This window comes from Sapajus apella, unplaced genomic scaffold (genome assembly GCF_009761245.1).
Source record: "Sapajus apella isolate SASKATOON/1434 unplaced genomic scaffold, GSC_monkey_1.0 scaffold55, whole genome shotgun sequence".
Taxonomy (NCBI): Eukaryota; Metazoa; Chordata; class Mammalia; order Primates; family Cebidae; genus Sapajus; species Sapajus apella.
Window position 1 is genome coordinate 8,194,840 of NW_022436995.1, and position 13,879 is coordinate 8,208,718.

The window sequence follows — 13,879 nt, forward strand, 5'->3', positions numbered from 1 at the left end:
GAATTATATTACAATTTTATTAATCACAAAAGACTTTAGAAATTATTAGTAATACTATAGTCCCTGTGTGCCAAATTATCTTTTAGTCTCAAATCATAGAATCCCAAAGCTCAGGCATGGTTCCTCAGGAGACTGTCAGGTCTAACATGCATTTTGCAAATAAAGAAACTGACTTCCTTAGAGGTGAAGTGACTTACCCAAGGTCACGCATAGCAGTCAGGAGAGCTGGCAACTAGGTGTCCTGACAGCTGTCTAGGGCCCCTTCCTACCACCACTGTGTGGCCCATTCTCATGGTTTATTTTTAAGTATCTCAACAATAACTAATTTGAATTATTTAAAATGAGAAATAAGTGGTTCAAACAAGAGACTTACTTTTTCTAATGAAAGCATAAATTATTCTTACAGATAAGAGAATCTCTGTGAAGGAGTAGATAAATTTGTTGTGGTAAATTTACCAGGCCCAAACTGAGATTTACCTGTAAACCTCCCTAGAGGAAAGTGGCCACATTAACAGACCAAGGGAGCCCTCTACCTGTGTATTTGTAGTATAGATTTCATTGACAAATCCCTGACCTGGAAAGCTAAAAATAAATTAAGACCAGGCATTCTCTCCAGTCCTTTGCCCACCTTGGTTGGCTTCCAGCATTATTTTTGAGAAAATGTGTCTGAGGATGTATTTGTGGGAGCAATGGGATACACAGAGAAAAATCTACAGAAAGTTCCCTTTCTGTGAATAAAAGGGACCAATTAGCAGCCTAAATAAAAGATCCAAATATATTTTTTCCAGTGAGAATTACATTAGAATAATTATTTCCAAAGAACTTTAAACTCCTTTAAGGATATAAAATGTTAGTAAGCATTTTTGTTCATCCAGCATGAAAGTTTCATTGTTTCTTTGTTTCAGCGAAAGATAGGGTTGAATGTAAAAATCATGCAGGATCCTGAAAACATCCACCACAGAGCTGCTGTAAATGCGAACTATGGAATCAATTTGCCATATATTAATCAGAGAAAAGCATGTGTAAGTAATGAGTTGTTTTAATGAGCTCTTATTTTTTAAAGAAATAAAAGTCATTTATTAGTAGGGTAAGATGTAATATAGATGTTAAGTAAAGATTGTGATCCTTTTGTCTTTGGAATTTTTTGGGGATGGAGTGGTTCTCATTCTGTTTATAATTAGCAATGATTAAGAAGATGTAAGCCTATTTTAAAGACTTATTTGTAGCTCAGATTTCTCTGTTTTATTTGATATTCCTAAACTAGTACCATAATTTTAACAAGGAAATAATTTACCAGCAAAAACAATTAATAATTTTAAATATTTTATTTCTTTGATAGTAGGCTTACCACTAGAAGAATCAAAAAAAAAACCACAGAATCGTCTTCAGTTGTGCATAGTCTGATAATGTGCAAATATTTGAGAATATTATTCTAAATCTGAGGCAAGCAGGAACTAATCCTTTATGTCAGCAAAATAATGAAAGGGAAAAATAATCAAATGTAGATTTGCAGTAAGAGATCTCAGAGCCTATGCCTGTTTTTGCCATTGACTAGCTGCTAACTTGTCCTAAAGCAAGGGTTGTACTCTTAACTATGTTGTGGAGTTTTCTTAGGAAAATTAAGAGTAGTGTTTCATTTTAACTGGGAAATTATTTAATTTGAGATCATTTCTAACACTGAAAACAATTACTGAGGTAACAGCTATATATTTTTAATACATTTTTAACCTTTGGCTTCTCTCAAAAGCTCTTCAATATATGCCTTGGTGAAATCAAAACTAAAAACAAGATTAATGTTAGGATTAAATTGCAAAGCCATTTCTAACTAGCATAATAGTCTCTTAGATTAATCTTCCAAATTTCCTACATAGACATTTTCAACCGCCTACTTCATTTATGTAACCCTGAAATATATTTTCAGTTTCTTTATTTGTGCTTTATGTTATTCTAACAGGTTTGGTTTAAGAGCACTTTATCTTACAAATACTTTTATAGCCTAAGAAATAACCAGAAAGTTAGATATTTTTATTCCTGCCGAAACTTTATTTAAAATGTCACTGTGAATAATGAGAAAGGGTTTTTATCTGCTTCCCATGAGCCCAAAGCCCTCGAAATAAAAATATTATTTCTCTGGCAACACAGAGAGAAGCAGATTTCCCTTTTGTTGTTGTTGGTTTTCCTCTTCAATCTAGAATTAATATTGGCTTAGCTGGAGGAGTACCGAGGCTTTGTAGCCTGAGGCAACTGCTGCGTTTCCTGCGAACTTTTTCTGATGAGTACTGGAGTTTTAAAAGGCATACCTCTCGAGTTAAAAAGGATCATGCTTTGCTTTATGAATCTGAATGAGGATTCAGATTTAAATAAATAGAGATTTCAAAATTATATCCAAAACTTGGGGCAGATTCTTAGTCATTAATTATATTTTTTCCAGTTTCCAAATAGAATGAGTGCCTTAGATATTGTATCTATATACTTTAGCAAAGAGAATTTGAGAAAGCACTTTGCCTTTTATGACATATAGCTAGTAGATATCCATTTACTGTATTAAATCTCCTTTTTTCATAAAACTAGATGCCATAAAAGTCTATACCAGAGCAATTTAAAATTGGATGTACATTATGTACATTTTATTCAAACAGTTGGCCTTTTGATCAAATAGTTGACCCTATCATTTTATGTTGATATAGTTGTATGGTGGTACTAACTGAAAACAGTATTTTCATTTTGGATTTAAAAAACAGAAGCATTGTGCAAAAAGTACTATGAGAGAAGTATTCAGGTATTTGGTTTTAAACAGTCATATAAAGCATTTGGGGATAAGTGCAATTGTGATTTACCACTTACAAAAATGGTATCAAAAGCACTTACGTAAACTAGAGCAGTGTGTCTAGCATTGTGATGTATAGTTAATTAGAAAAGCAGCATCAAAGCTAATCATTTTAGAACTACTCTAAACACTCAAAGGGGATTATTATTTGGCTGCCGAGGGCTATGTGTTTCCTTACATCTTATGAAACTTGTTCAGCCTGTCAAAAGCCTGTAACAACTTTAGACACTTTTGACAGAACAAATGTGAATATGTAGCCAATTTCCATTATTAGTTCCTAAGAGCTGGTATCTTCTCCATCTTATGAAACGGTGTATTCTTCCTGATAATAAGGAGCTGATGCAAGGATTTCAGTGCATTCAAAACATGTAACCCCTGCCACACACACAAGTACTAGTATTGCAAAACTATTTTCAGAATTTTATATTCTGTGACTCTGTTATGTAAAACCAATTTACCAAAAAGTATTAAAAGTAAGACTCACTGGTGATTTTTTCAGTATCTTCAATCTGCCAAATAGTAACAAACAACCTTCCAACATTTTTTCTAGTAGGTTCTCATAGGAATGTGGAAACAAGAAGAAATCCCTGGTACTGTTCACATTCCCTCACTGACACCTAGTTCCAGTTAGACTTTATAATACAACACACTAAGAGATCTACAGAAAATTTGACTTTGATTTATTTTTTTTAAATAAAAAGAGTTTCTTAAAAGGCTTGAAACATGTATCTGTTAACATGAATTTTAAAAGAACGATTATGAATGCATAACAAAATAGCCAAACAAAACATTGCTTTGAATTGCTGCACAAATAACTCTGATTATAACTGTTATGACCTAGAAAAGAATCATAAAAACATTTTTCTTTTTGGCAAGATATGAGTTGTTGTAGAATTATACCAGTTCTTTGGTCCCACTTTCCAAATAAATAAATATATAATGCAATATAAACTTAGCATCTTTTATTTATTCATGAGGTTGAATTTAATACTATTATGATTTCTAGATTTTATGAGTCATATGTTATGCAGTGTTTTACACTAACTTAGTTGGGTAGCAACCACACTTCACAAATCATAGTTTCATTCTTTACTGTTTCGCTTGGGGTGTACATAGTAATCTCTCTCTCACTGAAAGCATATTCATTTCTGAAATGATAAAGTAATAGAAAGTGAGGCAATTGTGTTAATGTCAAATGATTAAAAGAAGCACCAGAAGGAAGGGGGGGGGGCGGGGTGGGGGAGTGGAGAAAGAAGGGCAGTTTCAAAACATGATTGTGTTTTAAGCCCATGCATATGGCCACAATTACAGTCACAACATAATTTGGCAACAGTAGCAGAATTAGATTTAAACAAATTGATGTTACACTGCAGTAATTCAGAATGAGCTTGTTGCATTTATAAACCATAACAAGAAGCAGAGTGAATTAATAAACCCTTCTTGTCACTAAAAATAAAAAAACGGAATAATTGCTGAGATGGAGTTAACTTAACAGATGACTATAGTCAGCATCCTTTCTGGCTAGATACGGGAAAGTGAAGGTCACCCCCATCTCGGATGACAAAGAGGGAACATTTTGTTGGTAAACAAATTAATCTTTTGAAAGGTCGCCATTTGTTTTAAGTTTTTATCCAGTTCTTGTCATCTGGAATCAGAGATTGACTGTCATTTCACCAGGCAGGGGTGCAGTTGAGGCAGACAAAGCTGCTTCTGTACGTATCAGCATTCCTTGACAAAACTCAGTGCCTGATTGTGATGCTATGGGCTGCTGGTTTACAGCTGTCTCCGGACAAGAATGGAGGCCCACCCCTGAATTCCAATAAGATGGGCCTGCATATTCCGCCTGCTGTAAGCTGGCCCTCTGCCCACAAGTAAAATGTATTGTAGTTCAAGCCAGCAATTATCTCTTTTACTTCCTTCTGTGCTGCTTCTGTTCTCTTTTTCCAAAAACAGATGTGGATATTCACTCAAGTTCTGCATCTATTCTTTCTCACACCTGCTGGGGCAGAATTTTGACAGAGGTAGAGTTTGAGGGAGCCAGCAGACAACAATCAAATGCAATTTCTTTGAGAGCAGTTTAAAAAGAAAATGTTGATTTTTCAGGAAATGTGGAGTCAGCATCTTGGTCCCCCTCCCTTTACCAGGAGCATTTGGTAAATTAAATTAGTTGAACAAAAGGAAATAGCTTTAAAGACATTCTGAAATGCCATATCCTATTTATGACACACAGTCATTACCCAAGGACTGCGGTGGCGTGAACAGCATCCTACTCCTATCATTTAAAGAGAGTTTTCTCTTCAGGTTGCTTAGAAAGAGTTTTTGACAAAGGAATGACTTTTCATGTCCTTCCTGATTCACAGCCTATAAAATATATTCCCCCAATATGGCAGTAATGGTGGTGGTGGTGATGGTGGAGGTAGTAGGGTGTTGCCTTTGTATGTTGTTGCTATTTAGAATTTCAATTCTGCATTGGTTTGGAGTACTGGGAAAGCTGAGGACAGTGATGCAATGTTAGCTGGTGGATGGCTGTCTCAAAAAGCCCATTGCTCTGAGAGCGGGGAGAGGCAGGGAGAGGCTATAGCCTTGTCAGATAACAGTCATAAAAGAATCTAACTGTAGTGAGTTTTCTCTTAATTTCTTTACAGGGCTGTTTCTTGAGCTTCTATGCCAAGATCCTGCATGCATTCCCAAACCAACCCTGTGCTGAACTGAAACCACTTTTTAGCTCTTAGAATAGTGATTCTGGGTCAGACTGCCTGGTGTGAATCCTTACTAGACCAGGGATCTCCCAGAAATAGTCTCCCTTTCCTCATGTAAAATGTCCATAATAAAAGTATCTATCTCATAGGATTGTATTGAGCTTTTAAATGAGATAATTCAAAGCACTTAACAAAGGTCCCAGTACAAAGAATTGTTCTGAAAAATATTAGTTATTACTATTGGCAAGTCTCATATATTATATTGTGCCATTTGTTTTATACTGCCATTTAAAACATACTATTGTAGGGATCAAGGCAGGGAACCAGAATATTGCTGAGGTCTCCTCCAGGGATACTATTTAATACTTTATATGATTATGCTTTCTTTCCCACACAGATACAAGGACAGAGACCTTGTTTGTTCTGTTTGTCTGTTTTTCAAATCCTCCCCTGCACCAAGCAGTGTTTTACACATAATAGGTACTAAGGACAGGACTGATTTGTCCTCTCCTCTGTCTAGTCTCTACTCTGAAGCTATATAGACTTATGTTGAGTTTTGAAGTGAAGTAATGATTTTGCTGGCTCCCAGTAGGCCTAGTTGCACAGGGTACCCTTCCATGGGCCATCTGATAGGATATACCTAGCGAAACGCTGGTACTACTGGATTCTTGTTATAGCCTTGCCACTAACTAACTAGTGTTTCCAAGAGCAGGTAACTCTGTCTCACTCAGCCTCATTTTTCTGGTTTATGAATGGGGGAAGCAAGATGGAGACGTAATCTGGTGTGCTGGGAGGGACTTGGAGCAGAGTGGATTAGAGTTTGGGTCCTATCTGCTATTTTGCAGTTATGGAACCCTAGGTAAGCCAATTACATTTCAGACCCTGAGTTCTCTCTTTTGTCAAGTCAGGATAATGATGCCTACTAGACACAGGTGCTAAGGAGAATACAGATAATATATTAACATTGCTGGCACATAATAGGTACCTAATAAGGTTCTTACCTTCCTGAAAAATGAATTCGTATTAAAAAATCTCTAATTTCCGTCTTCACACTTAACGATTTCAGAAAAGAATCTGATATGACCCCTTTCACATCCCAGTATAAGTAGGATTTAATTTTCACTTTCTTTTTCTTTCTTTTTTCTTTCTTTTTTTTTTTTTTTTTTTTGAGACAGAGTCTCGATCTGTTGCCCGGGCTGGAGTGCAGTGGTGGGATCCCGCCTTACTGCAGCCTCTGTCTCCCAGGTTCAAGCGATTCTCCTGCCTCAGCCTTCTGAGTAGCTGGTATTACAAGCACACGCCACCATGCCCAGATAATTTTAGTATTTTTAGTAGGGACGGAGTTTCACTTTGTTGGCCAGGCTCGTCTCGAACTCCTGACCTCGTGATCTGCCCACCTCAGCCTCCCAAAGTGCTAAGATTACAGGCATGAGCCACCACACCCAGCCTAATGTTGATTTTCAAATTGTTAGAGAATTCCAGTGAGTTTTGGAGGGGTTCTAAGCATTTAATTTGCGTTTCATTTTTAATGATAAATATTTAAGCATTTTTAGTATAATAAATAATAATACCTACATATTTCAATTGATGCCATATTTTAATGCATTCGATCATTTGATCATCAGAGGGTTAATTTGTGCTTTCAGATTTACTCTGAGCGCACACGTTTGTGTTTACACATTTGAATTTCCCATAAAAGTGTTTTTTATTAGATAGGGTGTAACTTTGTACTAGTCATATTTTGAAATTCAGATCTCCTCATACATACTCCTATAATAATCATACAAATAAATAAGCAAAGACAAAATAAGTTAATATGTGTGAAGGTCTTAAAGCAGTGCATGACTTCTGGTAATCATTTAATAAACATTAATTGATATTAGTATTAGAACACATATGTGCTACTATCAATTAAAAGCCAGGCAAGTTCTCTGGCACCTTTGGCACAGGATAATAGTCAAGTATACCATGACAATGGCCACATCGTGATAATATAGTATCACAGATTCTTTCACTGCTCGATTTAACTTCGGGCTGGTTTTTACATGATTCAAAATGAGCTATACAGTCTTTGACAGTGCAAGGTTGCAATGTTACTCTGTTTACAACTGCAGAGAAAAGTCAACAGTGAAACATAATGTCAATATTTGGACTCAACATGCAAAACAAAATTAATTTCTTTGAAACTCAGTGATTATCTGAAAGAGAAGGGTGCCAAGATACCTGAAAAGAAATTTAAATAGGATATGATAGAACATCCTAAAATGTTACATGACACATTTGAAAAATATTTTTGGTAATTTAGCCCTTCAATTATAATAGCATTTATTAAGTTTGCCAGACACAGTGTTTTATGTACACTATCTTTTTAAACCCTTACACCTATAAGTAGGTGCCATTTTTATAATCATTTTATAGATAAGGAAACCGAGACTAACATGGAGCTATTTGCCTGAGGTTGTGCAGTAAGCAAGGGGAGTCAGGATTCAAATTAATTATGAAATCTGTGTGTCAAATATCCCCTAGTTGACTACTTACCAACTGATCCTTAATTATTAAGGAACTTAAGCAGCTGGTAGATATTGTTAGTGACTGTTTTGAAACAAAAAATTCTACAATTCTTTAAAGTTTCTGGATCATTTAATTGACAAAAATGCTGAGATTATAACTGCCATAACAAATTGTTAGCTATTTGAAATTACTTGTTGGTTCACATCTGGATTTTCTACATCTTGTGCAGGAAAAATAAAATATAAATAAATTTTATTCTGTGATAGATGTAAGATTGCACTTACTTAAAACTCTTGCTTTCATAATTTGTCTTCACCAAAACAACCTCCTTGTTTCCACTGTTGGTTTATATTGATATAACCAGAAATATATAATATAAATACATATATAATAAATATATAATATAAATATTTACCTAATAAAAATATAAGGTAAGTACATACTATATTTAAATAATAATATACACATAGGCACATAATACTACATGCAATTATAAGATTTGGCATACACAATTATACTAAATTCTTATAAAATTCGCATTTGTTTCTATATCAGCATTCTATTTAAGGTTGCATTTGAAAAACTTGTTCTACTGCTGAAAATAAATTTGCAAATCTTTGGCATCAAGTATTACCTCTCCCATGGGTATTTATTTTTTAACAAGAGCAAATCCTCTACTTAATTAAAACAAAGGAATTAGGCTCTATTAAGGGATTTCAAGCATGAATGGACAGAGAGAAGAGGGATTTGGGGGAATCCAGGAAGAGAGCATTTGCACTACTCTGAAATCATTCCAGGTCGGCAGCCACCTGCTAACAGGACTAGGCCTGCTCCCATATGATTTACTTTTCACTTTGTGCCTTTTCACTTTATGACTTGGGCTTTAGACTTGATTATTTATTTGACTACATACTGAGAGATAGTCTTTCTAAGCTCAAAATTAATCCCACATTGAAAAGCGAAAATTTAGGCAGAGGGACCTGTGTCACAGCTATGATAGGTTTAGGGTACAGGGGTCCATGAGTAGAGGTGTATTTCAACAGAGGGACCTGTGTGACACCTATGATAGGTTTAGGGTACAGGGGTCCATGAGTAGAACTGTATTTCAACAGAGAACTGTATTTCAATAGAGGGACCTGTGTCACACCTATGATAGGTTTAGGGTACAGGGGTCCATGAGTAGAGCTGTATTTCAACAGAGAACTGTATTTCAATAGAGGAACCTGTGTCACACCTATTATAGGTTTAGGGTACAGGGGTCCATGAGTAGAGCTGTATTTCAACAGAGAACTGTATTTCAATAGAGGGACCTGTGTCACACCTATGATAGGTTTAAGGGGTCTATGGATAGAACTGTATTTCAGTATAATAGGTTCCCATGTATTTTATTTAATGCATTTATAAGACATTATTCTGAGAAGGGGTCCATAGGCTTCACCAGGCTGCCAAAAGGGTTTGCAATGTCCCAAAAGCTAGAACTGTGATAAATCTTTTCTTTCACACAAAAATCCAATATGGGAAAAAGTATGCATCAGAACAGAGAAATTTCCTAAAAGCTGTGTATTCTTTATAGATGAAATATATACTTGTCTGAGTTGATGGTACAGAAAACCTTTGAAAAAGTGGATAGGTCTACTCTACCAGCCCAGATTTTTATAAGAATTACATCTTCATGAGTAAAAATATAAAATTTATGCTTTTGCCTAATTACAGTTACTTTTCTGTTGCAAAGAGGAAAATGGAGCAGCTACAAAAGTGATAATGCTTGCAATAATATAGTAAGTGCTCTTTTTAAAAGGAAGCACAGGAAAAATACTACAGCAAGTAGCGTGATAGCATTAGCTACAAGAGGAATGGGACTAATAGGATTGTTTTTATCATGGCCCAGGTTAATTATCTACTGAGAGGTTCTTGAGATGAATAAATACTATTGTTGTGTTCTCCAGTATTCTAACCCATTGTACCTTAAACTGTACTTGAACTCAAGTATACATTGCTAGCCTTTTAAAACCTCCTTGGTAGAACGGAAGCACAGTGATTCCCCCTATACTTTCTTTAAAAGCATTGCCTCTGAATTACACTGCAAAATGTGTAAAGTAAACCAGCATATACTTACTTAGAGGAGATTCCTCTCCTTACGCTATAAAGTTTGGGCAATATGACCCGAAAATACCAGATTTATATAACTGATTATTTATATAAAAAGATTATGTAATCTTTTTACTTCCATCTCTATCTTCCACATTAGCCTGAATAATAAATCAGTTTATGGTTGGCAACTAAGGAGGTCTGAAAACAGCCATGCATGCTTTAGTAGAAAGAGTCATAGACGGATAACCAGGACTTGGGTTTTCAGTCCTGTTCTCTACTGGTGCTATAAACCAAGTTAACATAGGTATACCATTTAGTCTCTAAAGACAAATTCCTCATCTACATACTGAGAAGATAAATTGGCTACTTCAGAATCATCAGGACCACAGTCCTGGTTATGTTACTCCCAGATTAATGCTCATTTGGTTCCTTGTGGAACTGCCAGTCTCTCAGGGATCAATGTAATTGATGGATGGAGGCAAGCCTTAAGATAGGCCTTAGAGGAACTGTTGGGCAAGGCTAAAGGAGAGATCGTATGTATTTTAAGTGCGAGAAGCAATACAAGCAAAGGCAGAGGTAGAGGATAGTGAGAGTAATGGAGGGTGGTTTAGAGCTTTGCCCAATCAAGCTGCAGAAACCGAAAGATGTGGTTGGCTATGGAGGCCAGTTGATGGATAGCCTTGTATGGGCCCCTGGAATCTAATTGTGTGATTTTCAGCCAGGATCATAAAACGTAGGGCTTAATGCAGACAGCTTCTGAAGTTAGATCACTTTTCCAGCTGCTTTAACTGAAGGGCAGCTTTAGAATTCTTTTGAATAATCTCTATTCCTTGATGTCCTCATTAGTTATTAGACTTTATTTTTATTTCCTCTCCCTTTGGCTTTAAAGCAATAGTACTTTCTTGAATAACATTATCTCCTGAACTTGTTAGATGTTCATGAAACTGCCTAATTAGAGTTCCACAGGCAGCATCTTCCCCTGACCGTTACCATACAACTCTCTGTCCCTTTCATATAAATGGCCACTCACAACTGGCCAGTCTAACTGGATGGCTGGGATTTCCTTTCAACCCCTCTTACTTTCTGTCCTAATGCTGTATACGCCATTACTACTAATGATTCTGCCTATAACCTCATCCCTGATCCCTGCTTCTCACCTCTCTCTCCAGCATTAGCCAAAGCAGGACTTGTTTGGGCAAGAGAAGTGGTGGCAAGCGAAAAGGATAGAGAGTAGGAATGGCTGATTCCTCATACTTTCTGCTCCCCTTCCCCCACTCGACTCTTGTATTGCCATTTCCCAGCCTCAGCACTGGACAGTATGAGTCCCTTCTCCTACTCTCACCCTCTCCCCAACTCCCTTATGGTCCCAATCTAACCACGCACAGAAATGCCCAAGAGACTATCTTAATCCAAATGTTTTCTGAAATATGAGTGTGTTTCCAAACTTATCTCTTTGTGCTAAATGAAAAATAAAAAAAAGGAAAAGTGGTATTCATGGAACAGGCTTTTTACTTCCTGACATTTTTTTCTTTTATATAAGAAGTAAAAACTCTTAGAAAATGTTCAAATTGTTCTTATTTAAAGTAGGAGGCACAACATAGTTGTATTGGGTTAGGCAGATAGTAAGTTACTGAAGTGACTGAATGTAAACGCTAGGTCCACATTGCTGGAGTGCTGAACTGAGGAGACAGGCCTTCCCTCCCGGAGGCAGCCACCTTAGCTCTAGCCTTTTGTGGCTGGGTTTTCAAAAGAAGCTGGAAAGTTATGCTTATATTTTTTGTGAAATCTAATTTTTAAATGTGTGGTCAGATAACTTTTTAAAACCCTGTGTAGTTCAACGAAAATATTCTTTAGGCTGTTCCTGTCTTGCAAGTCAACAATTTAAATCCCCTGGTTCAGAAACAGGAAGAGGTGTGGTTTTAGGTATGATAATATTGAGGTCTTATAGGCAGCTGACTGGCAACTTAGAGCCTACTAGAGTGCTAATACCTTAGTGAAGCCCTAGATCTAACCCTGGACTTCATAGGATTAGAGATTTGATTTTGCCAGTCAATCAATCTCTTGGGTACAGCTGAACTCACAAGGGACTGATGTACAAGCTGAAATGCCACTTTATGTATTCTGAGAGAGCTATCATGGTCAAACAGATCTGAATGTTCAAGTCAGCCTGATCTGATGAGCATATTTCCTTCTTATTAGAAAGCCACACAGAATCCAGTTAGAAGGCTGCTTAGTGAACAGGGAAACAGACTAAGGTAATTAGTTGGACAGTCTTCACAGTGAGCAGCAGCCTCACACCTTTATAGTCTGATGCATCCATCTGTGAAGCTACACTTGCCAAAGGGATATGAATACATCCCTGTAAAGTGAGTCCTTACAGATACTGAGAAATTCTGACTCTCCAGTTCAACTTTTTGTAATAAATATTAATAGCTACTATCTGCTCAGGGTTGACTATGTGCATTATATCACATTAATCCCCATGGGATGAGTGATATTATCTCCATCTTACTGGTAAATAACTTCAGTATAGAGAAATTAAGTTACTTTCTTCAGTCATTCAATTAGTAAGTGATAGAATCAGGCTCTGCTGTTAGAACCTGTGTTCTTAATCATTGCCTTCCCTTTTACTAATTTCCTGTAATGGAATACCACTCACCTTCAGCTGATGTCTTATGTCTTTGATAATACCAATTAGACTACTTTCCATTTTGGAATCCTTTAAATTAGCTTCTACATGGTTCTGACCACATTGATCATGTATCCGTTTTTCTAGTTTAACACTCCGACTTGGGGTAAGGGTGGCACATCTCCTTGTCACTAGTTTATACATCCTACCTGAGTAATTATACTATCCAGAGGATGAGAGAAACCCTGTCTGGAAGAAACAGAATGTATCAGGAGGAGAAAGAGAAGAATAGAGGCAAGAGGAAACAAGCCCATAGGAGAAGAATTCTTGGGCCATTTCTTGGTAAGAAATGCTGCTTGCCTTATCTCCCCATCTCCCAAAGCCACTAGGAGCTACTTTTAAAGAAAAATAATTCTTCTTTCTCTTTGTCTAGCTAGTTAGAGGCCCACATATGTCTGATGGTTAGGCTTAGATGTACTAATACTTCATATGAGCTTGCCTGGGAACCTAACCATTCTAAGATTGTTCCTAAGAAAACTCAATTTTCTGAGTTCCAAAATGCCCTTTTCCATTTCTAACTTAAGATGGGCTGACCCTTATAGAAGGTTATCAGGAAGAGTTGTATGGTGAAAACAGCGACCCAAGAGAGCACCAGCATTGTCTTCTCCACTCATTTAAAAGTATACTCCATACCTAATACTGGGTTAGTTTAACATAACTGTAATTTTGGGAGGGAGGTTTTACTTTTTCAGAAAAGGATTTTCAAACTGTGACCATCTTACTTGTGGCATTATTATGTCATCTAATTTATGGAATTATCATTTAATCTATACATTTAAATCCCAGGGAATGTACCTGTCACCGACTTTCTACCATCTTGGGTTTAGTGTTCCATTTATCTATAAAGTGTAGAACCTGGACTTTAATAGAAGGGAAGATAAACCTCTCAACAACTCCTATTTTCTAATTTGAACACTTGCAGGACACCTAACTGTGCTTCTGCTCTTGGCTGCATGTTAAGCTGGAAGGTGCTGCGTGTTCAGGCTAAATATTGCAGAAGTGTTAAGCAATAGCTAACATTTCTGAGGGCTTCTCTGAGTTGCGCATGGTGTTAAGTACCCT

At 36.6% G+C, this 13,879-nt stretch overlaps 1 protein-coding gene across 1 annotated transcript in view; it reads left to right on the plus strand.

Moving 5' to 3' along the window:
• The first annotated feature begins 850 nt into the window (after positions 1-850).
• IQCH (IQ motif containing H) overlaps positions 851-13,879 on the plus strand; it is a 197,492-nt gene continuing 184,463 nt past the window's right edge. The window contains exon 1 of the mRNA XM_032244599.1: positions 851-1,022. Within this exon, the coding sequence (XP_032100490.1) occupies positions 933-1,022 (90 nt within the window). The 5' untranslated portion in view covers positions 851-932. The remainder of the gene's footprint in view (positions 1,023-13,879) is intronic.